This window comes from Astyanax mexicanus, chromosome 25 (assembly GCF_023375975.1).
Source record: "Astyanax mexicanus isolate ESR-SI-001 chromosome 25, AstMex3_surface, whole genome shotgun sequence".
Classification (NCBI taxonomy): domain Eukaryota; kingdom Metazoa; phylum Chordata; class Actinopteri; order Characiformes; family Acestrorhamphidae; genus Astyanax; species Astyanax mexicanus.
The window spans coordinates 9,393,938-9,417,554 of record NC_064432.1 but is presented as its reverse complement, the minus strand read 5'-3'; the positions used below and the strand labels follow the sequence as shown (position 1 = coordinate 9,417,554).

The 23,617-nt window shown below is 40.9% G+C and overlaps 3 protein-coding genes and 1 long non-coding RNA gene across 4 annotated transcripts; 1 reads left to right on the top strand and 3 right to left on the bottom strand.

The window, feature by feature from the left end:
- Positions 1 to 138: 138 nt before the first annotated feature.
- On the bottom strand, positions 139 to 3,303 carry LOC125787607 (putative nuclease HARBI1). Its single transcript, XM_049472025.1, has 2 exons — positions 3,298 to 3,303; positions 139 to 1,128 (listed from the first exon to the last, which is right to left on the bottom strand). The coding sequence occupies exons 1-2, from the start codon at positions 3,301 to 3,303 to the stop codon at positions 139 to 141; spliced, it is 996 nt and encodes a 331-aa protein (XP_049327982.1).
- Positions 3,304 to 3,589: 286 nt separating this feature from the next.
- On the top strand, positions 3,590 to 4,577 carry LOC125787682 (uncharacterized). The gene is made up of 2 exons (XR_007429474.1): positions 3,590 to 3,928; positions 4,011 to 4,577. It is a non-coding gene; the product is annotated as an uncharacterized LOC125787682 (long non-coding RNA).
- A 1,989-nt stretch (positions 4,578 to 6,566) lies between these two features.
- LOC125787606 (CD209 antigen-like protein C) lies at positions 6,567 to 11,480 on the bottom strand. The gene is made up of 7 exons (XM_049472024.1): positions 11,309 to 11,480; positions 8,284 to 8,508; positions 8,213 to 8,241; positions 7,805 to 7,820; positions 7,493 to 7,635; positions 6,826 to 6,932; positions 6,567 to 6,725 (listed from the first exon to the last, which is right to left on the bottom strand). The coding sequence occupies exons 1-7, from the start codon at positions 11,478 to 11,480 to the stop codon at positions 6,587 to 6,589; spliced, it is 831 nt and encodes a 276-aa protein (XP_049327981.1). The 3' UTR covers positions 6,567 to 6,586.
- A 6,909-nt stretch (positions 11,481 to 18,389) lies between these two features.
- Positions 18,390 to 23,320, bottom strand: LOC125787605 (centrosomal protein of 135 kDa-like). The gene is made up of 5 exons (XM_049472023.1): positions 23,149 to 23,320; positions 22,570 to 22,654; positions 19,873 to 20,492; positions 19,430 to 19,504; positions 18,390 to 18,442 (listed from the first exon to the last, which is right to left on the bottom strand). Exons 1-5 carry the CDS (start codon positions 23,318 to 23,320, stop codon positions 18,390 to 18,392), a joined length of 1,005 nt encoding a protein of 334 aa, XP_049327980.1.
- Between the last annotated feature and the right edge of the window lie 297 nt (positions 23,321 to 23,617).

The window sequence follows — 23,617 nt, the reverse complement described above, 5'->3', positions numbered from 1 at the left end:
TGAGAAAATTTTACCTACTCTAGCAAAATTAAACTATTTAAAATATCAGAAATATGAAAATGTAACAGGTAAAACTATAGAACTGTAAATGTAAAAAAAACAAAAACATGAAAATTGTCAAAGACTATGTACAGAACTCTAAAGATAATCATGCTCAAGAAGAGCTAGTACGGCCATCTGGGGTGCAGAGACAGCTGCAGCCAGGTTCTCCCGTGCCTCGTTTCCTGATCTTTCCTCTGTTTGTGCAGGCTCTGGGGCATGAGCATCCTCCTCCTCTGGAACATCTGGCTCAATGATGTCACCATGAGCAATGCACAGGTTGTGGAGCACTGCGCAACATGCCACGACCTCTGGGGCGAAGACAGGGCTCACCTCAAGGGCCTTGAAGAAAATGGAGCGCCAGCGTGTCTTCAGCATCCCAAATGCTCTTTCAATGACGCACCGGGCCCGAGAGAGCTTGCGGTTAAAGCGAGCCTGTACAGGGTTCTGTACAGGCTCTCGATACGGGGTCAGGAGCTTGATGGGCGTGCTGATGCACGGATAACCCCCATCCCCAAGGATGCATCTTCCCGCAGGTGGGTACAATGCCTCTTTATACAAGGGGCTGTTCTTTAAAATCCTTGCATCGTGCACAGAGCCAGGATACCCAACAAAAATGTCTAAAAACTTTCCCTGGTGGTCACAGATGGCTTGCAGCTGGACGGAGTGGAAAAGCTTCCTGTTGAGGTAGCACTGTGCGTTGGCTGATGGGGGTTTTATGCGGATGTGGCACCCGTCAATGGCACCCACTGCCACTGTGAAGGCTGGAGATCCGGCCAAGTGAGCAAACCCTGCTCCTATCACCTCCAGATCATCACCCGTTGGCAGAGTGATGACCCTTTTGATGATCCCACTGACATCTTTGCTCACTCTGTGCACAATGTCGTGCACAGATGACCTGGGGATCGCAAAGGCCCGGGACACCACGCGGTAGGATGCTGCGTGTGCCAGCCAGTACAGGAACACCAGCACCTCGATGTCTCGGCTCCACCCATGGTCAGTCTCCTGCCTTAATGCGGCAGTGAGGGAGGTGATGGTCTCCCGGGAGAGTCTGAGGTCAGCCCTGAGGTCTGCGCCACCAAAATACAGCTGCAAAATGGGCACAGCTGTGTTGAGCTGACAATATGAAGTCAGGCTGCCATGCTGTAAATAAATGTAAATAGTTTAGTTAACTTATGTTTACTTTACTTATATTTATTGTTCTGTTTATATGTTTTAATAAAATGTCATTTTTATTGTTTTCTTTTTTGTAAGAAAAATAAATTGCTTTACACATCCTCACTTAAGCTACTGTTCTTTTTATATTTCTGATCATTTAACTGTTATTAACTGTTATTAAAATGTCATTTTAAAATGTAATTTTTATTCTTCTAGCTGTGTAATTGAATGTACTGTAATTTAGTTTTTTACCGGTAATCACAATAATTGTGTGTGTAAATAGGTAATAGTACTATCTAGATTAACTAGCTGTTTTTTTCTGTAGACTTTACTGCATTTTTCTGTGTTAAAAAAATTCTAAGAATTTCTTTTTTATTTGTTTTAGCTGTCTAATGTAATGTAATTAATTTTTTACTATGTAATCACAATAACTGTGTGTGAATAGTAGTTAGCTAATATTACTAACCCTATCTAGGTTAACTAGCTGGCTTTTTCTGAAGACTTTATTGCACTTACATTGTTTCTGAGGTAAAAAATCAATAAATTCCTCAGATTTCTTCTTCTCTGAGCAGCCGCTCGACGCCGTAAAGATGTTAAATTAGGATACATCCCAAAAAAAACAGGTAGGTGGCGTTAAAGAGTAAAAAAAATGCTGAATTATATGGATCTTGTGCTGCAAGTGACTAAAGGGGGTTTTTTTGGTTGTGGAGTGGCGTAATGCGCCACGTGATGTTGGAGTGGCGTAGTGCGTCACGTGATGTTGGTAAAATGGCCGGCGTAGTGCGTCCGAGGTGGTGCATACTTACCCACTAGGGTGACCAGATTCCAATTCAACAGATGTGGGACAAAGACTATTTTTGTGTGGGACAATGTGGGACACCAATGCATCGAGGCAGTCGAAACAAATAAAAAATGTGTGTAGCCTATATGTATGTATGTATGTGTGTATATATATATATATATATATATATATATATATATATATATATATATATATATATATATATATATATATATATGAAGAGTTTGGTTCCAAAACGCTATAAATCCATTTTTATCAATTTGAGTAAAAAAGGGTTTTCTTTAGCAAGAAAGTGGTAGGCTGAAAACCACCGTTTTCTGTTTCAAACTATCAAATACCATACTAAGGTTAAAATAACACAAAAAAATCAAATCAAGATTTTAATATTTAAAGATTTATTTTGAAAAATAATTCGTTTTTTCGCAAAACGCAATAAATCCATGCCAAGTTTTTTTTTTCAAAATGTCTTATATATCCTTTGGCATCAATATATATATATTTTACTAATTATGTGCAAAATACAATACTAAATAACAGTAAATTGTACATCTGAATATAATAGTTTAACCATTGGGCCTAAAAACACAAATTTTAAAACATTTCTTTTCAAAAAAGTGCAAAATTTCATTAATGAACAAGACATTAACACTATAAAATCCCCAAAATCACGTTACATTAATGTGCTGTAGTGTAGTGTAGTGTAGTGTAGTGTGGTGTAGTATAGTGTGTGTGTGTGTGTGTGTGTTTGTGTGAACTGCAGATGACAGCGGGCATTTCCCCCCTCCTGAATGCCTCATTTTCTTTACCTTTTCTCGTACAGGAGACTCTTTTGATGGCTTTCTCTTTTTTTTCAATAACTGCTTCACGAACAGGCTCCTCTATACCATCAAAACCGCTCATTTTCGCGGACTTTGAGAGTGAAAAACGAAACTGAAAGTAGGCTACACGAAATACCGGCACGCTCAACAGCGCCCGTGTTTACATAAGATAGCTCGTGGAATGCTGCCCTGTGATTGGATGAGTGGAGATGTGGCGTTCTGCGGGAAAACAAGACTGGCGTTTATCGCGTTTTGGAAAAAAAGAGAGAAAACAGGGCAGCACGCCCCCTGCTGACAGCCTTCACTGCTTTCCCCACACAGCCGTTTAATAAATGCCAGATTACAAAACACGCATTTTAAAACTGGAGTCTGATTGCCACTAATGCGGGACAGCGTCTCAATTTGCGGGACGCATGAAAAGTAATGAAATTGCGTGACTGTCCCGCACAAAGCGGGACATCTGGTCACCCTATTACCCACTCGCATACTCAAAGAGCATACTGCTTTACCGGGCGAGCAGTGCGTACTCACCCCCAAAACAGTACGTACTGCTTAAGTATGCGATTTCGGACGCAGCCAGGGGTTCGCTTGTTTGCTCGGTGCATGCGCTGAAGTTTCAGTGTCGTCAGACCCATCGCTACCAAACGATACAGGAAGTGTATCGGTCACGTGGTTTTCCTTAACTTGATACGCGCACCGACACGGGGTTTCGCCTTGACAGCTCGGCGCATGTGTCGAGGTTTTAGGGTCGTCAGACCCATCACTAACAGGTATTTAATAATTGTTTTAACCTGTTTTGTGAGAAGTTAAGCTAGTATGCCTTTGTGGCTAGTTTTAAAAGTATGCACTTGTTTTACAGTGTGGAATAAGAGCCTATGTTGTAGTGAACTGCAGCCCTGTGTATGCCGGTGAGCCAGTGTGCATTGTGGAAGTCCAGATACAGGTATCTGATGTTTCTGTTTATTATTTTGTGGGCTGCAGGTAAAATTAAATCATACAGCATGCTTATTTGGCTGTTTTTGTTTTAAAGCAGTAACATCCAGTAGTGGACAGCAGTAACAAGGGAAGTGGAGCCCTTCCAAGGCAGATATATAGAATGTTTAGAATATAGGTAGGTTCATGTTTTAAATTAGTTTAATGAAAGAAAAGTTTTAGAGCTGTAAAGTGCTAATGGTGTGCTTTCTCCTTTATAGGAGTATCCCTGGCCAGTGAAAATTAATTATTGTTCTTTCCTTCCCCTTGAAACTTTTAATAGTAATATATATATTAAAGATTGGGTTTTAAAGGTATCAAACGTTAATTGACTTGAGTGCCAATTCTGTTTTAAATTAAATTTGCATCACATTCAATTGAACCAGTTGGGCAGTGTGGGGCCTGGTGGGAGGTGGTATTATTATAATCTCGTGTTAACTAAGCTGAGGTACAAGTCGTGAGGGTTCTCTTTTGGGGTGGAGTGTGTTTTCTTTAAGTAAATTTTGAATTTGTTTGATTTTGAGTTTGTTGTGTTATCTATTTTATTTATTATTATTTTTTAAGTATTTGGTTATAATTGAGCCCTTAAACTCTTGTAAACTCTCGTTTATTTTCTTTTGGGGTATTATACTACTAGCTTTCCCACGTTCACGCTACCAGGCAATTAATTCCTTTATTAACACTGCCAATTGTGGATTTTGGGTCAATTCATGTGAGCAAACGAGTGGTTGTTTTTTTTATTTTTTTTTATTTTAGACTTTCTAATAAAGACACATTGTGAAACGTCATCATCTCTCTCTTATTTCACCTTGGGTAATCCACCACTATTTATCCAAACCTGAGTGGGGACCGAGTCAGTTGGTACTATCTACTACCCCTAGGCAGTAGTGTTGTTTTATTAGAGGGTGTTATTATTTGGGCCTAGTGGTTTGGGGGGCTTACACATGCATGAACTGAAGACATCAACTGTTCCATTCAGAAAACTGAGAGAAACATATTCACTAAACTGAGCTCTGAAAATCCAGTATTTCCTCAGAATTTCATAATCCTGTCAGGATCTTCAGTCAGGATTAGAAACAGGTTGAGTTTGGGTGTGATGTCATGATAAATCCACTAGAGGGAACCAATCAGCAGCTTAAATGCTGGATCTGAGGCTGTGAGGCTGATCAGTGATTTACAGTCTGCAGTAAAATTACAGATTAAAATATTTTATTAATCTTGGTGGTGTCTCTGGACAGGTCTAGATAATAAAAATAAATGTTAAAGGAGTAATTTATTGTAAATAATTAACAGTAAAATATTTGATTAATCTTTGTGGTGTCTCTGGACAGGTCTGGATAATAAAAATAAAAATTAAAGGAGTAATTTATTGTAAAAATAATTAACATTGAAATGTCGTAGAATTAAATATGGAGTAGAGGGTGAATAAGGGTTTCTGCTGGTGGAGCCGCCACGATTCTCTGTGTAACAGTGAGAAAAACACAGTCTCAGATACGTCTCAGCTCCATCCTCTAACCAGCGCTGTTTACTCAGAAACTGAAAACAATTACAATTACATTACAATATGAGCGCGGGGCAGCTGAAAGAGAAACAGGAGATTCAGTGTGTGAGAACCTTTACCCTAGCTCATACCAGAACTCAAATCTATCTCTCTCTCTTTCTCTTTCTCGTTTCTTAGATGGATCTCTCTGATGAGATGTGTGAAAACTAATAAAAACTATCAAGCCCACTCTAAAAACAAATTAAAACTTACTGAACTGTAGGAGAAAAAAACAAAACAAAATTAAATTAAACTATAATAAAAATGAAAAATGGAATCACGCAGCTCTGGGCGCACGTGAACTCCTCCGCGTTTGACTTGCAGCACTGTGTGTAGCTGTTCTTAAAAATCATTTTAATGAAATAATAGTTCTATGCTTCTATGTTACAGTGTTAATTAACATAATTCTGATCATATTTCGCTCATTCAAACAGCCCGAAAACAGACAGTTTATGGGGCGGATCGGGTCGGGCTCGGGCTCATAATGACAGTTCATGGTTCGGGTTGGGTCGGGCTCGGGCTGGGTCGGGTTGGATTTTTTGGGCCGATCTAAGCTCTATGCTGTGCTGAGTGTGTGACTCCATGTTAATTAGCTTGTGTATAATTGGATGTTTTTGTAGTTGTTATTGGAAGTTATACAGGTTTTAAGGGTCTGACCTAAAGCAGAGTGTTAAGGAGGGTATTTACATTCAGTCGCTGTATCACCATCAGCAGCCGGAGTCCGAGAGAGGACAATTGTCTGTGTTTTCAGCTCAGGTGTCTGTTGGCTGATGTATCAGATCTGGGGATCTGTTGCTTTCTTCTGAGTGTGTTGACTGCCTAGTGATTGGGTAGTTGGACTTACAAATTGCGAAGAAATTGGAGTAAAATTTGGAATAAATTATTAAGTTCAGCTGCTGTACACTTACCGAGTGTGTGCATTTGCACGTCTGTGTCAGCAGTTTAAAGTAAGTCAATGCATTCATTAGGAGGGATGTCCAAAAACATTTTAACATAACGGGTTGGTTTCCCAAAAAGAGGTTAAGCATATTCTTGTACTACACAAAAATTGTGATTGAGATTTTTCACTAAAAGTAAAAACTGTGTATGACTAAGATTAATCAGAATGAATAACAGTGAAATGAGTCTTTATAGAACACTCCTGTTTTCAGCAGATTCTTGTTTTTGTCTTTATTTAATTAAACACTTTTAAAAAGAGAAGTTATTCAGGAGTAACAAAAAGGTAATATTACACACTTCTCACACAATATCTACTCTTTATATTCTCTTTTCACAGATCCAAAAATACTGGCTATTACAGGCATAATCAGCCCAGTTATTCACAGGATCAGACTTATAGCCGTATAAACCACAGTCCTCATCTCCATAACTGTTGGGTTCTCCAGGGTACCAGAACCTATCAGAGAGAAGGAGAGTATCAGAGTGTTTATCAGAGCAGTGAGGAGTGAGAGTCAGTAACTGCATCATGATCAGAGTTCAGTTCAGGAGTCTCTTACCCAGTGATCAGTTCTGATCCGTCCACCCATTTCCAGACCCCCTCTGTTTCACCGTCACTCAGACCAATCCAAACCCGCTGACCTTTTCTCAATGTGTTAATGAAGACCTGTTGAAGACATGTCATCATTTGAGCATTTAAAATTATTCTATAAGAACCAGCACTCTTCCACCTGTAGGAAACCTGTGAGATCAACAGCACTTAACTGTGCTCTTCTAACTGTGTTCAATTGTGTTCTTCTAATCATATTCTTCTAACTCAGTTCTTCTGACTGGACTCTTCTTCACTGAATTTGTGTTTTAAACACAGTCCACAGTCCGTCTTATTAGCTGCACTGATCATATAGGACACTGTAGTTCTATCATTACAGACAGTAGTCCCTCTATTTCTCTACATAATTTATTATCCTACTTTCACCCTGTTCTTCAATCTTCACAGAAAGTGGATGAGGCTATGAACCTTTCTTTCATCGAGATCCGGTGCGTGATTTACGTTTTCCCAGTGTTTATGATCAGTGGAGGTAAAAAAATAAACAGTGGGAGTAGAAACAAAAAACTGTCAGAAAATGTATGTAGTTTTACAGTGCTTTACAGGTAAATAAACTCTTACTGCTGCGACAAACATTACTAAACAGTTTTAAACATTCTCTCTCTCTCTCTCTCTCTCACCTGTTCTTCTCTGCTGTTGATGATCACCAGGTCTGATCCTCTCTTTCTGCAGTCGTTTCTGCTCTCACTCCAGCTCTTCCTCTCAGTAGAGACGTAGTAAAGACTGGAGCTGAAGTAGATCCACCCGTCTCTAGCTGCTTTATCTATGGATGAAACACAAAAGCAATGCATTATGAGAAAACACCTGTGGTCACTTCTGGGTCACAAATGTTTGATGCTCTTCACAGTAAAACATTTTAACTCTTTTCTCTGGTTTATATGATTACAATTCTGAGAGATGTGAAACAGAGCTGCCAGAAAGAAATGAGACACAAATGTGTGAGTTAACCTGAAAGAACGTACAATTCAGAATTTACAGGTAAGATACAGATTTAATGGAAAGCTGTGATTCTGGTTTCAGTGCAACAGCACTGATAAAAGTTTGAACGTAGAAAACTAAAAAATGATCCAAATGAATAAAAAGTGCAAGTGTAGACAAAAAACAAATTACTGCATCTGAATATGGAACTGAATGCACTTAGACTGTTTATTTGCACTTGTTGAACACCTTAAAATAGCTCTTTGTGAGTACAACACGTTGTGGCTTAAATGTAACTCCATAGTGTAACGATGTGGAATGATTTAGTGGCACAACTCTGTACCAGTTTAACCTCAAACCAGTGTTAGAATGATGTTCCTAATAAAGTGATTAAGAACTGCAATTAATCACTAACCCAGTTCAGAAAGCCTTCTCTGGAGCCCGTCTCTCTCTGCCTGTAACTGGTCTCTCTCTGCAGTCAGGTTGGTGTAACTGGTTTGTAACTGGTCTCTCTCTGCAGTCAGGTTGGTGTAACTGGTCTGTAACTGGTCTCTCTCTGCAGTCAGGTTGGTGTAACTGGTCTGTAACTGGTCTCTCTCTGCAGCCAGGTGGTTGAACTGGATCCACAGCACTGTGATGGCAGTCAGCAGGAGAACACACAGCAGACCCAGACCCACTGCAGCCAGTCTGTAGCGTCTGCTTCCTGCAGAGCGACTCTCTATGAGGAAACACAGATACATGAACTTTACTCATAGAAATAATAAGTACACTGAGTTGACAAAAGTCATGGGACAGCAGTATGTAAATTGATAATGAAGGGTTGCCTCAGGGAAGAGCTTAGGTACACCCACACTTGTATAAGTTGTAAAGCTGAACACTGATCAGTGTGCTCATGGCAAGGTGAAATTAATTGTGGGAGTTGAGATGAAGTCTGATAGTAGTGCAGATGGACGAAAACAACATTCAGTTTCTGAAACTGTATGCAGATATTTAACATTCTTCAGTCCACAGTGTCACGTGTATAAATTAAAAGGTCCAATATAACCACAAAGTCGAGGTGAGGGGAGTCTGGAAAGGACAAGGGATGGATAGAACTGGAGGAGGGACAAGTATGGCATCACATCAGTGTCAAAAGTTATTTAGAACTTCATTTTACTCCTTTTCAAGTGTTTTTTTTTCCATCTTGAATTTACAGCTGTCCTTTACATTATGTGCATTGCCTGGGGCTGCTCTTTTTGCTCCAGTGAAAGTTTCGCGTCTAAGTGTAGAAAAGGGGGGTTTTGACAGTTTAGTGGCGGGGTCAGGGTCATCTCCCTCAGCAAATGCTGTTGACTGATAGCTCCAGGTTTTGTGATAGACAGCATACTACCAATAGTCTGTTTCAGAAAGTAAAGATGGAGGAGGGTGAAAAAAGGACAACAGTAGAGTTAATTTCTGTGATGGTCAATAAATGAAAGTTCAACGAGACTTTTATTCGAATCCCCCTCAAGCGGGACCCTCACAGCCAGGTTTGTGATTCCTGCAACCAACAAAATATGAACCCTCAGTCCAGAAAAATCCAGAAAAAAAAGGATTACTTTGGTTTTAATAAAGGTGGCATGTCTTTTCTGCTATGCTAGCTATTCTACCGTGATAATCTTTCCACCAAATGGAAGGTAGGAATAACCTCTGATAATTAAGGGCATTATATAACAGCTGTTCACTTTCTTCAAATCATTAGGTGTGTCTGTCTAATTTGCAAACTGCAGAAGGTTTAAGTCTGTTATGTTTTTGCTTGGGGCATCCAAATGCCTTGAAACAACCCTGGATGGAGACCGCACTGAGAACATGGGGGCCAGTCAGGTGGTTGAACTGGATCCACAGCACTGTGATTGTAGTCAGCAGGAGAACACACAGCAGACCCAGACCATCTGCAGTCAGCCAGGTCTTGCGGCCCTGCAGCACCATCAGTCTTGGTGGCGATGGGGCTGTTTGAAGGGCAACCACTGCTGCCCCAAGTGCCTGCGCAATGCCATTGGCCACATGTGCAACCATTTTTCTGCCCCCCAACAGCCTCTGTGAACATGTGGCCGCATCCCAGTATGCACAGGAGAGTGGACCAGGACAGGACATTCATTACCTCATCACGTTTGCCTCTAGCTTTCAGCTCCAGAGACCAGACACCAGGCTGAAATCTTAGAAGAGGGTAGTGCAACAGGGAAAAGCGAGAGATTTCACAGTACATATTGGAGTGCATGTGTCTCTCAATGAAATGTAACTCCCCAACACCTGCTGCACTCATGCAGCCCCAGACCATGGCATTCCCACCACCATGCTTGACTGTAGGCTTGAGATACTTATCTTTGTACTCCTTACTTGATTGCAGCCACACATGCTTGAGACGATTTGACCAACCAAATGAATTAATCTTGGCCTCATCAGACCATAGGACATGGTTCCAGTAATCCATGTCCTTTGTTGACATGTATTCAGCAAACTGTTTGCAAGATTTCTTGTGTACAGACTTCAGAACAGGTTTTATTCTGGGGTGAAAACCATGTAGACTGATTTGGTGTACTGTGCAGCGTATGATCTGAGCACTGACAGGCTGAACCCCCACCTCTTCAATCTCTGCAGCAAAGCTGACGGCACTCCTACACCTATCTTTCAAAGACAGCATTAGGAGATGATGCTGAGCATGTGCTTCTTTGGACGACCAACACAAGGTCTGTTCTGAATGGACCCTGCTCTTTTTGCTCAATTAGGACATTTCGGGGTGTAGTCTCATAGGGGTGTACTCACTTGTGTTGCCGGTATTTTAGACTTTAATGGCTATATATTGAGTTATCTTGAAGAAAGTATAAATTTACACTGTTATATAACCACAGACTATTTTTCATTGTTCCAAAGTGTCCTTTTGTCAGTGTTGTCCCATTAAAAAATATATTTAAATATCTGCAGAAATGCATCTCCTGCATCTCACCGCTATCAGAGGCAAACTGCTGCAGCTCTGCCAATTGGCTCTCCCTCCTGCCCTGTCTCTAAACCCATACATCACCCAGCACCCCTCCCAAAGTACTCCTCACATTTTTAGCCTTTTCCAAATTTGAGTCACCTAAAATCAGGGGGGTTAGCCCTTTAAGATTATTTTGGTGTGGTGGAGGGCAACTTAACTTAATGCAATAAACATACATTTGAGTTTAGTGAGTCTCTGTGTTTGTGTCTCTCTCTACTACTTCCTGTTTATCAGGTCTAAATGGGTGCATGCTTATCCCCATACAGTACAAAATAAACAATGCTAATGTATATAATTTAACAAGTTAGTAGAGTCCAACTTTCTCACACCCACATTTCACTGGTTTCTGACCTAAGAAGGCCTCTTGGTTGGAAACCTTTCTTTTGTAGGCTTTTCTTAACCAAGCAGTAACACTGGTGTCTGATACACTTGTTCCAGCACCACACACTCTTACACCACTACCATACATGTGTAACTACTGTTAAGTACACCTTTATCAGTAATCAGTAATTAGTAATGGTACCTGCTTGTTGTGTCTTCAGGATCCTCATTGTGTTGGTGTCCTCCATCTCTGTGTTGGGGTCATGACCTCTAACAGCGTCTGCACTCTTGTAGATATCCACCACCATCTCCACTGTATCTCCTCTGTTCATCTCCTCAGATCCAATCACATCATCATAATCACTCAGAGACATGTCTAATCTCTAAAAGACTGAAACACTGAATTACTGCGTCTCTGTAGAAACACTACAGCAGTGCTGCACCTCTCGCCTACTTTAACTACAAAAGTGGTTTTAATACAGGAAATGACCACGTACCAAATGCCATCTTCTTCACACAGTGTGTTTGGGGTGTGAATGCTGTTCCCACGGTCATGAACAAAGCTGCTTCAGATGCTCATACACTGTTATATTTTTAATAAAATATAATATAATCTGACTATAACTACTTTATTTATTTTTACATGTTTATAGTTCCATGCACGGTTCTGAAAGTCCAGTTCATCCATCACTCCACATTTCTAATGAGTGTTTTATCCACTGTTTCTCACACTGATCAGCAGCAGCAGTTTGATTCTCTCTCATAGATGAACTGAAGACATCAACTGTTCCATTCAGAAAACTGAGAGAAACATATTCACTAAACTGAGCTCTGAAAATCCAGTATTTGCTCAGAGTTTCATAATCCTGTCAGGATCTTCAGTCTGGATTAGAAACAGGTTGAGTTTGGGTGTGATGTCATGATAAATCCACTAGAGGGAGCCAATCAGCAGCTTAAATGCTGGCTCTGAGAATGTGAGTGCTAAAGAATGCATTTATATTTAGTAACTGCATCACCCTCACAAAATTTGTAATTGAGATTTTTCGCTAAAAGTAAAAACTGTGTGTGACTAAGATTAATCAGAATGAATAACAGTGAAATGAGTCTTTATAGAACACTCCTGTTTTCAGCAGATTCTTGTTTTTGTCTTTATTTAATTAAACACTTTTAAAAAGAGAAGTAATTCAGGAGTAACAAAAAGGTAATATTACACACTTCTCACACAATATCTACTCTTTATATTCTCTTTTCACACATCCAAACCAACTGACGATTACAGGGATAGTCATTCCAGTTATTCACAGGATCAGAACCAATGTCAGTTGTAACACAGTCCTCATCTCCATTACTGTTGGGTTCTCCAGTTCTCCAGAACCTATCAGAGAGAAGGAGAGTATCAGAGTGTTTATCAGAGCAGTGAGGAGTGAGAGTCAGTAACTGCATCATGATCAGAGTTCAGTTCAGGAGTCTCTTACCCAGTGATCAGTTCTGATCCGTCCACCCATTTCCAGACCCCCTCTGTTTCACCGTCACTCAGACCAATCCAAATCCACTGACCTTTTCTCAATGTGTTAATGAAGACCTGTTGAAGTACAATAACTGCTTACACATTTCCAACAACCCACCTCTCACAAAAATGTTTGCTGTGTCTCCCAGCATAGTCTCAAGAGAATGGAAGAGATAACAGAACCCACGAAGAGCTGGTAGCTGCTCCTTTATCTGAGGAGGACCATGAGGAGCACTGCCAGAGCCCTATAAATGGACAGTGTGGGGCCTCAGGTGGACAGAGTGTGTGGGCAGTTCCTGAATAATAAAGGCATAGATGGCATAAACTGTTCCCCAGACCTCAATCCAACTGAGACCTTCTGGGAATGTACAGTGGTATAAAAAAGTTTGGGCACCCCTGACCATTTTCATGATTTTCCTTTATAAATTATTCAAATGTTCAGATCAGCAACTAGTTAAATATATCATATAGCAGACGAACACGGCGATATTTAAGAAGTGAAATTAAGTTTATAGGATTTACAGAAAGTGTGCAATAGTTATTTAAACAAAAATAGGCCAGTGCATACTTCTCTTCTTAACCTTTTTTTCGTTGAGATCCAATGAGTTACCAATTTATATGACGAGTGGAGCAAATAAAATGAACAGTGAGTGTAGAAACAAGGAGGGGGTCATAATATGTAAGTAGTTATACAGTGTTTTACAGGTAAATACACACTTACTCTCTCTCTCTCTCTCACCTGTTCTTCTCTGCTGTTGATGATCACCAGGTCTGATCCTCTCTCTCTGCAGTCGTTTCTGCTCTCAGTCCAGCTCTTCTCCTCAGTAGAGACGTAGTAAAGACTGGAGTTAAAGTAGATCCACCCGTCCCTAACTGCTTTATCTATGGATGAAACACATATGGTCACTTCTGGGTCACGACTGCTTTTTAACATTCTTCTCTGGTCTATATGATTACGATTCTGAGAGATGTAATACAGAGCTGCCAAAACTCATAAAGAAATGAGACACAACACAGAGTTAACCTGAAAGAACGTATCTACAATTCAGACTTTACAGGTAAGATACAGGTAAGGTAAGATACCATCACCTCCACTATCACCGTCATCACCACCACCACCACCCTCACCTCCACCATCTCTGTCATCGCCACCATCACCCTCACCTCCACCATCTTAATCATCACCACCATCACCCTCACCTCCACCATCTTAATCATCACCACCATCACCCTCACCTCCACCATCTTAATCATCACCACCATCACCCTCACCTCCACCATCTGTCATCACTACCATTACTTTCACCTCCATCTTCATCATGTTCACCATCACCCTCACCTCCACCATCACCGTCATCACCACCACCATCACCCTCACCTCCACCATCTTAATCATCACCACCATCACCCTCACCTCCACCATCTTAATCATCACCACCATCACCCTCACCTCCACCATCTTAATCATCACCACCATCACCCTCACCTCCACCACCTGTCATAACTACCATTACTTTCACCTCCATCTTCATCATGTCCACCATCACCCTCACCTCCACCATCTCCGTCATCACCACCACCATCACCTCCACTATCACCGTCATCACCACCACCACCCTCACCTCCACCATCTCCGTCATCACCACCATCACCCTCACCTCCACCATCTTAATCATCACCACCATCACCCTCACCTCCACCACCAGGACCTCCAGCCAATCAGCCATCACCCTCACCTCCACCATCTGTCATCACTACCATTACTTTCACCTCCATCTTCAACATGTTCACCATCACCCTCACCTCCACCATCACCGTCATCACCACCACCATCACCCTGACCTCCACCATCTCTGTCATCAACAACATAACCCTCAACTCCACACTCCTCCTCATCATCACCACTATTACCCTCACTTCCACCATCTTCATCAACACCACCATCAGCTGGCAGACAAATCAGCTCCCCCAGTTCATCAACCTTTACTGCAGACCAAGTCAGGAGACAGCTGAGGAGACGTCACCTCAGGAAGGCAGCTGGCCCGGACAGAGTGTGCCCCAGAATGCTCAAGGCATGTGCTGTCCAACAGGGTGAGCTCCTCCAACATGTGTTTAACCTGAGTCTGCGTCTGGGGAGGGTTCCTGCCACAGGGAAGACCACCTGCCTCACTCCTGTTCCCAAGAAGGCACACCCAAAGGAGCTGAATGACTACAGGCCGATCACTTTAACATTTCACGTGATGAAGACCATGGAGCGACTGCTGCTGCACCACCTCAGACCTCAGGTCCACCATGCTGAGGACCCACTGCAGTTTGCGTACTGCGAGAAGGTAGGAGTGGAAGACGCCATCCTCTATTTTCTGCACAGAGCTCACTCTCATCTGGACAAGAGGGGTGGTGCCTCCAGTGCCTTCAACACCATCCAGTCCCTACTACTTAGAGACAAGCTGCTCAAGATGGAGTTGGATATGCACCTGGTCACCTGGATCACTGACTAACTTACTGGGACACCACAACATCCATCCATCCATCCATTCATCCATCTATCTATCTATCCCAGTTCAACCTCAAAACCAGTGTTAGAATGGTGTTCCTAATAAAGTAATTAAAAATTGCAATTAATCACTAACCCAGTTCAAAACACCTCCTCTGGAGCCCGTCTCTCTCTGCTTGTAACTGGTCTCTCTCTGCAGTCAGGTTGGTGTAACTGGTCTGTAACTGGTCTCTCTCTGCAGTCAGGTTGGTGTAACTGGTCTGTAACTGGTCTCTCTCTGCAGTCAGGTGGTTGAACTGGATCCACAGCACTGTGATGGCAGTCAGCAGGAGAACACACAGCAGACCCAGACCCACTGCAGCCAGTCTGTAGCGTCTGCTTCCTGCAGAGCGACTCTCTATGAGGAAACACAGATACAAGAACTTTACTCATAGAAACAATAAATACACTGATTTATCAAACGTCATGGGACAGCAGTAGGTAAATTGATCATGGAGGGTTACCTCAGGGAACAGTATAGGAACCTCTGGGTGGGAGGACAGGATATTTGTAACCCTTTCACCATTAGCTCTGGCTTTTAGCTCCAGACACCAGGGCACGCCTTATATTTGACCCTGGTAGGTACAATTCTAGAAGAGGGTATCATGGGGCAAGGCAAAAGGGGCCCACCCCATCGCCTCGGCCCCGGTCAGGGGTGCCAACTTCCTGGTGAAAAAAAATGCTAAAGAGCTATAATGCTCATTTAGGTTTGTTTCGGTGTGGTGGAGGGCAACTTTATTCAATAAACGTCTGTTTTAGTTCATTGGGTCCCTGTGTTTGTGTCTCTCTCTACTGCTTCCTGTTCATCAGGTCCAAAATAAACAAAAGTATATAATTTAACAAGTTCATCAAGTCCACCTTTCTCACACCCACATTTCACTGGTTTCTGACCTCTTGGTTGAAAACCTTTCTTTCGTAGCCTTTTCTTAACCAGTGTCTGATACACTTGTACCAGCACCATACACTCTTACACAACTACCATACATGTGTCACTGCTGTCAAGTACACTTTTATCAGTATGAGATACCTGAGTTTAATGAGAACTTCCCAAGATCCTGTGATTTACTGATATTCTCTACAACACAATACAGTGGTGATCTGATAGCTACAGTGTAGTAATTCTGCTGCTTGTTCTTTATTATCACCAGAAAAACACTTCTGTAAAGAGTAGAGTTTCTACAGAATACAGCTCAGCCTTTTACTATTATACAACAAATTTAGTTATAGGACCTGCTTGTTGTGTCCATTTATGCCTTTTCAAGTCCTCCATCTCAGTGTCGGGGTCGAGGCCTCTAACAGCGTCTGAACTCTCATATATAACCACCGTTATCTCGTCTCTATCTGCTCTGTTCAGCTCCTCAAAGTAGATCAGATCCTCATAAACACTCAGAGACATGTCTAATCTCTAAAAGACTGAAACACTGAATTACTGCGTCTCTGTAGAAACACTACAGCAGTGCTGCACTGCTAACCTACATAAACGACATTAGTGGTTTTAATACAGGAAATGACTAGGTACCAAATGCCATCCTCTTTAGACAGTGTGGTTGATTGTAAATGCTGTTCTCACGCTCATGAACAAAGCTGCTTCTGACCCTCATAAACTGTACTTCTTATATAATATAATATAATATAACTTGAGTATAACTTCCTATGTTTCTGTTTATATTCATATGCACGGTTCTGAAAGTCCAGTTCATCCATCACTCCACATTTCTAATGAGTGTTTTATCCACTGTTTCTCACACTGATCAACAGCAGCAGCAGCAGTTTGTTTCTCTATCAACTGTTCCATTCAGAAAACAAAAAACTTATAACTCATTAGAAACACGTTCAGTTTGGGTGTGACGTCATGATAATTCCACTAGAGGGAGCCAATCAGCAGCTTCAATGCTGGATCTGAGGCTGTGAGGCTGGTCGGTGATTCACAGTCTGCAGTAAAATTACAGATTAAAATATTTAATTAACCTTTGTGGTGTCTCTGGACAGATCTGAATAAAAAATAAAGGAGTCATTTATTGTAAAAATAATTACCGGAAAATATCTTAGAATTAAATACAGAGTATATAATAGTGTGAATAAGGGTTTCTGCTGGTGGAGCCGCCACGATTCTCTGTGTAACAGTGAGAAAGACACAGTCTCAGATACGTCTCAGCTCCATCCTCTAACCAGCGCTGTTTACTCAGAAACTGAAAACTTCATAAAGCTTTGTCTCGATCGTTCAGTCTGAGACGCTTCATCTGAAAGAGGGTTCTCTGCTCTGCGTCTCTGAAAACCTGTTTATTATTATAATCACACATCCAGCACATGAGCACAGTCACAGTTTGTACAGTTTGGATATTGATGCTCTAATGAAGGTTTTCAGAAGCTCCACCCTGAGATAAAAGCTGGGTTTGGGGTTTAGTGAGGACCTGGACCAGTTCAGCTGTAGAGAGACGGTAGGAGAATGGTTTGTGCTGCTGCTGTGCTGAGTGTGTGACTCCATGTTAATTAGCTTGTGTATAATTGGATGTTTTTGTAGTTGTTATTGGAAGTTATACAGGTTTTAAGGGTCTGACCTAAAGCAGAGTGTTAAGGAGGGTATTTACATTCAGTAGCTGTATCACCATCAGCAGCCGGAGTCCGAGAGAGGACAATTGTCTGTGTTTTCAGCTCAGGTGTCTGTTGGCTGATGTATCAGATCTGGGGATCTGGTGCTTTCTTCTGAGTGTGTTGACTGCCTAGTGATTGGGTATTGGACTTACAAATTGCGAAGAAATTGGAGTAAAATTTGGAATAAATTATTAAGTTCAGTTGCTGTGCACTTACCGAGTGTGTGCATTTGCACGTCTGTGTCAGCAGTTTAAAGGAACTGAATGCATTCATTAGGAGGGATGTCCAAAAACATTTTAACATAATGGGTTGATTTCCCAAAAAGGGATTAAGCATATTCTTGTACTACACAAAAATTGTGATTGAGATTTTTCACTAAAAGTAAAAACTGTGTATGACTAAGATTAATCAGAATGAATAACAGTGAAATGAGTCTTTATAGAACACTCCTGTTTTCAGCAGATTCTTGTTTTTGTCTTTATTTAATTAAACACTTTTAAAAAGAGAAGTTATTCAGGAGTAACAAAAAGGTAATATTACACACTTCTCCCACAATATCTACTCTTTATATTCTCTTTTCACACATCCACAAAAACTGACGATTACAGGGATAATCAGCCCAGGTCTTCACAGGATCAGAAACAATGTCAGTTAAACCACAGTCCTCATCTCCGTAACTGTTGGGTTCTCCAGTTCTCCAGAACCTATCAGAGAGAAGGAGAGTATCAGAGTGTTTATCAGAGCAGTGAGGAGTGAGAGTCAGTAACTGCATCATGATCAGAGTTCAGTTCAGGAGTCTCTTACCCAGTGATCAGTTCTGATCCGTCCACCCATTTCCAGACCCCCTCTGTTTCACCGTCACTCAGACCAATCCAAACCCACTGATCTTTTCTCAATGTGTTAATGAAGTTCTGTTGAAGTACAATAACTGCTTACACATTTCCAACAACACACACACACACACTTAACACATGTCATCATTTGAGCATTTAAAGTTATTCTATAAGAACCAGCACTCTTCCACCTGTAGGAAACCTGTGAGATCAACAGCACTTAACTGTGCTCTTCTAACTGTGTTCAATTGTGTTCTTCTAATCATATTCTTCTAACTCAGTTCTTCTGACTGGACTCTTCTTCACTGAATTTGTGTATTAAACACAGTCCACAGTCCGTCTTATTAGCTGCACTGATCATATAGGACACTGTAGTTCTATCATTACAGACAGTAGTCCCTCTATTTCTCTACATAATTTATTATCCTACTTTCACCCTGTTCTTCAATCTTCACAGAAAGTGGATGAGGCTATGATTTCAGTGGTTGTTTTTATTTTGTTCTCAACTAATTACATAATTTATATCAGTAAAGATTTTTAACTTGTCTTCTCAACCTTTCTTTCATCAAGATCCGATGCGTGATTTACGTTTTCCCAGTGTTTATGATCAGTGGAGCTAATAAAATAAACAGTGGGTGTAGAAACAAAAAACTGCAGAAAATTTAAACAGGACTATGTAGTTTTACAGTGCTTTACAGGTAAATAAACTCTTACTGCTGCGATAAACATTACTAAACAGTTTTAAACATCTCTCTCTCTCTCTCTCTCTCTCTCTCTCTCTCTCTCTCACCTGTTCTTCTCTGCTGTTGATGATCACCAGGTCTGATCCTCTCTTTCTGCAGTCGTTTCTGCTCTCACTCCAGCTCTTCTCCTCAGTAGAGACATAGTAAAGACTGGAGCTGAAGTAGATCCACCCGTCTCTAACTGCTTTATCTATGGATGAAACACAAAAGCAATGCATTATGAGAAAACACCTGTGGTCACTTCTGGTCACGATTGCTTGATGCTCTTCACAGAAAAATACTTTTTAACTCTCTTCTCTGGTTTATATGATTACAATTCTGAGAGATGTGAAACAGAGCTGCCAGAAAGAAATGAGACACAAATGTGTGAGTTAACCTGAAAGAACGTACAATTCAGACTTTACAGATAAGATACAGATTTAATGGAACATTTTACGGTAGTGATGTACGGTTATGGTTTCAGTGCAAACAACACTGATAAAAGTTTGGAAGACTGGTGATAAAACTGTTAGACTGGTGTTCCTAATAAAGTGATTAAGAAGTGTAAGAATCACTAACCCAGTTCAGAACACCTTCTCGGGAGATCATCTCTCTCTGCCTGTAACTGGTCTCTCTCTGCAGTCAGCTTGGTGTAACTGGTCTGTAACTGGTCTCTCTCTGCAGTCAGTTTGGTGGTTCTGGTCTGTAACTGGTCTCTCTCTGCAGCCAGGTTGGTGGTTCTGGTCTGTAACTGGTCTCTCTCTGCAGCCAGGTTGGTGGTTCTGGTCTGTAACTGGTCTCTCTCTGCAGCCAGGTTGGTGTAACTGGTCTGTAACTGGTCTCTCTGTGCAGTCAGCTTGGTGTAACTGGTCTGTAACTGGTCTCTCTCTGCAGCCAGGTTGGTGTAACTGGTCTGTAACTGGTCTCTCTCTGCAGTCAGTTTGGTGGTTCTGGTCTGTAACTGGTCTCTCTCTGCAGTCAGCTTGGTGTAACTGGTCTGTAACTGGTCTCTCTCTGCAGCCAGGTTGGTGGTTCTGGTCTGTAACTGGTCTCTCTCTGCAGTCAGCTTGGTGTAACTGGTCTGTAACTGGTCTCTCTGTGCAGTCAGCTTGGTGTAACTGGTCTGTAACTGGTCTCTCTCTGCAGTCAGGTTGGGGTTACTGGTCTGTAACTGGTCTCTCTCTGCAGTCAGGTTGGTGTAACTGGTCTGTAACTGGTCTCTCTCTGCAGTCAGGTTGGTGTAATTGGTCTGTAACTGGTCTCTCTCTGCAGTCAGGTGTTTGAACTGGATCCACAGCACTGTGATGGCAGTCAGCAAGAGAACACACAGCAGACCCAGACCCACTGCAGCCAGTCTGTAGCGTCTGCTTCCTGCAGAGCGACTCTCTATGAGGAAACACAGATACAAGAACTTTACTCATAGAAATAATAAATACACTGATATGCCAAAAGTCATGGGATATCATTATATAAATTGATCATGAAGGGTTGCCTCAGGGAACAGCTTGGGAACATCCACACCTGTGTAAGTGGTGAAACTGAACACTGGTCAGTGTGCTCATGGCAAGGTGATGTGAATTGTGGGTTATTTTTACACTAAAGAATGATCAGATACAAAGTTCAGTTTGTTTACAGACTAAGTCAAGTCTGCACACACAGTTAATTTAGTCCTCCAGTAAATGTTAAACCATCAGTCTGATGATTAAAACATGTTTAACACAGAGATTTGGAGGAATTCTCTTAGTTAACATGAGAGGTAACATTCTGTTCACCACAGAACATACTCTCGTCTATCTCTAACTGAAACTCCATTCATAAACTTTTAGACGAGAATGATGGAGAGACTGGACGGACAGAAGTTTTTTTCGGTGGTGTTGGTTCTGAAGCTCGCTTGCTAAGCTAACTTCTAGTACAGATACATTGAGTATCAGACAGATGAGCTCAGTACAGCAGTTTCTGAATTAAACCAAGTATTGATGATAAAGTACTTGACGGACGTCTAAGTTAGTTAATGTTAGCTAACGGGCTAACAGCACAGACTATGTTCCAACTACTACACGTCTAGAAGATGAAGCTTTGACCCTGCACACACAGTCGGGTGTCAGTTAGTTACATTAAGAGATTGTAGCCATTTTAATAAATATAACAAGGCGTCCTATAGTGTATCTGAATTTCATACAATATCAGTAGTGCAATAAAAGAGAAGGTGTGTAGTTTGAGAAATGGGACGTAGCTGCCATCTCCTGGTTAAAATATTAATTTATCTGTCCTGTTGTTGAGACGTGGGTCTCTGCAGCTCGGAGTTGTGGGCGTGTCGAAAGGTGGTCGTCTATTGGTCTATTGGAGCTGGCGTGTCAGCGTGGCCGCCATTTTAGAGTCGGCAACCATGCGCCCCCCTGTGGATTTATTTACACTGAGGAAGGAGTTTAATAAACCTATAGACCGTTTCAGAGGAATATTCATGAGCGTAGGAAGTGACGTAGCTGTTCCTGGGACACCTCCGTTTAGCGGTAAACAGCGTTCAAAACAGTGGACGTAATTTAATTTAAACCTTCCCTTACACACTGTTCCACAGCCACAATAACTGCTGCAACATGACTGCAAACGTCACCTAATCTGAGAGTCACAAACATTGAAAATCAGGTCATTAAGAAGCAGATTTTCAAATTGTTCTACAAACAAGTAAACTATGGAGGACCAAAAATTACATAAGTATAAATAAATAAATGCACATATAAATAAATATATAATTATATAAATGAATAAATAAATAAATGTTGAAATAAAAAAATACATGCATAAATAATTGTATAGGTTAATAAATACATTTCTTAATTATGTATTTATTTATTTATATGTGCATTTATTTATTTCAACATTTATTTATTCATTCATTTATTTATTTACCTATACAATTATTTATACGTGCATTTATTTATGTATATATATATTTATTTCAACATTTATATATTTATTAATTCATTTATTTATTTCTACATTTATTGCATTTATTTATTTATACTTATGTCCTTTTTGGTTCTCCATAGTAAATACGCGTGCTTTCGTTTTTCACACTGCTAACCTGCCATGCAGTTACAGTGTCCGCTCACAACTTCTCCCTCCTTCTGAGCTACAAACCATGCAGAGTGCGTGTTGGATAGCGTTTGACTTGCTACAACTTCACCATACACTCTAGTGATGCCTTTTCTTCTATAGGAAAAAATATTCCCAACTTTTCCACTAAGAAGGTAATTATATGCGTCCAAAGTGCGGTACGCTTTCACTGCCTCCCTGGTGTAAACACACTCCGTTTCAGCAAGGTAGTGATACACATCTGGGTAGGTCACTTCCCTCTTCAATCCTTATCAAAATGATCAGGAGAAGAGGTTTGATCATTAATTATTAATTTCTGACCATAGCGTGTTTGCTCTGTGTTCTGGAGATTTGCGAAATATGCGTTCGTCATTTTGACAGCTGAATATTTGAAAACAGCTCCACCGCAAGCATCGAAGGAACAGACATGTGCAGTAGCTTTGCTAGTGTTTTCCCTCATCGAAACGGTCTATAATAATCACAACTCTACCAAATTTTCACACGGCTTTTTTTTTTTTTTTTTTTTACAAACAGCAGAGATGTAGTAATGATTCAGGATGCTGTGACACGTTACAAATACGTGCTTTCATGCTTAAATACTTTATATTATGCTCTTTAACAAAGACAGACATATGGTATGGCATAATAAGTGCATATATATATATATATATAGAGAGAGAGAGAGAGAGAGAGAGAGAGAGAGATTCTATAGAGTACAGCTCAGTCTTTTACTATTATACAAAATTCAATTAGTAATGGTACCTGCTTTTTGTCTCTTCAGGATCCTCATCATGTTGGCGTCCTCCACCTCAGTGTCAGGGTCGAAGCCTCTAACAGCGTCTGAACTCTCATATATAATCACCGTTATCTCGTCTCGATCTGCTCTGTTCAGCTCCTCAAAGTAGATCAGATCCTCATAAACACTCAGAGACATGTCTAATCTCTAAAAGACTAAAACACTGAATTACTGCGTCTCTGTAGAAACACTACAGCAGTGCTGCACCGCTCACCTACTTTAACTACAACAGTGGTTTTAATAAAGGAAGTGCCCAAGTGCCATCAAATATATACAGTTTCCTGTCTGAGCTGAAGGTGAAGCTGAACAGCAGAGCTCTCATGCTCTTTTTATTAAAGCTGATCTTAATCTCTCATACACGACTACATTTATGAGATTACCAAATAATCTGAATAAAATTTCTTTATGTATGTTTACACGTGTTTATATTTCCAT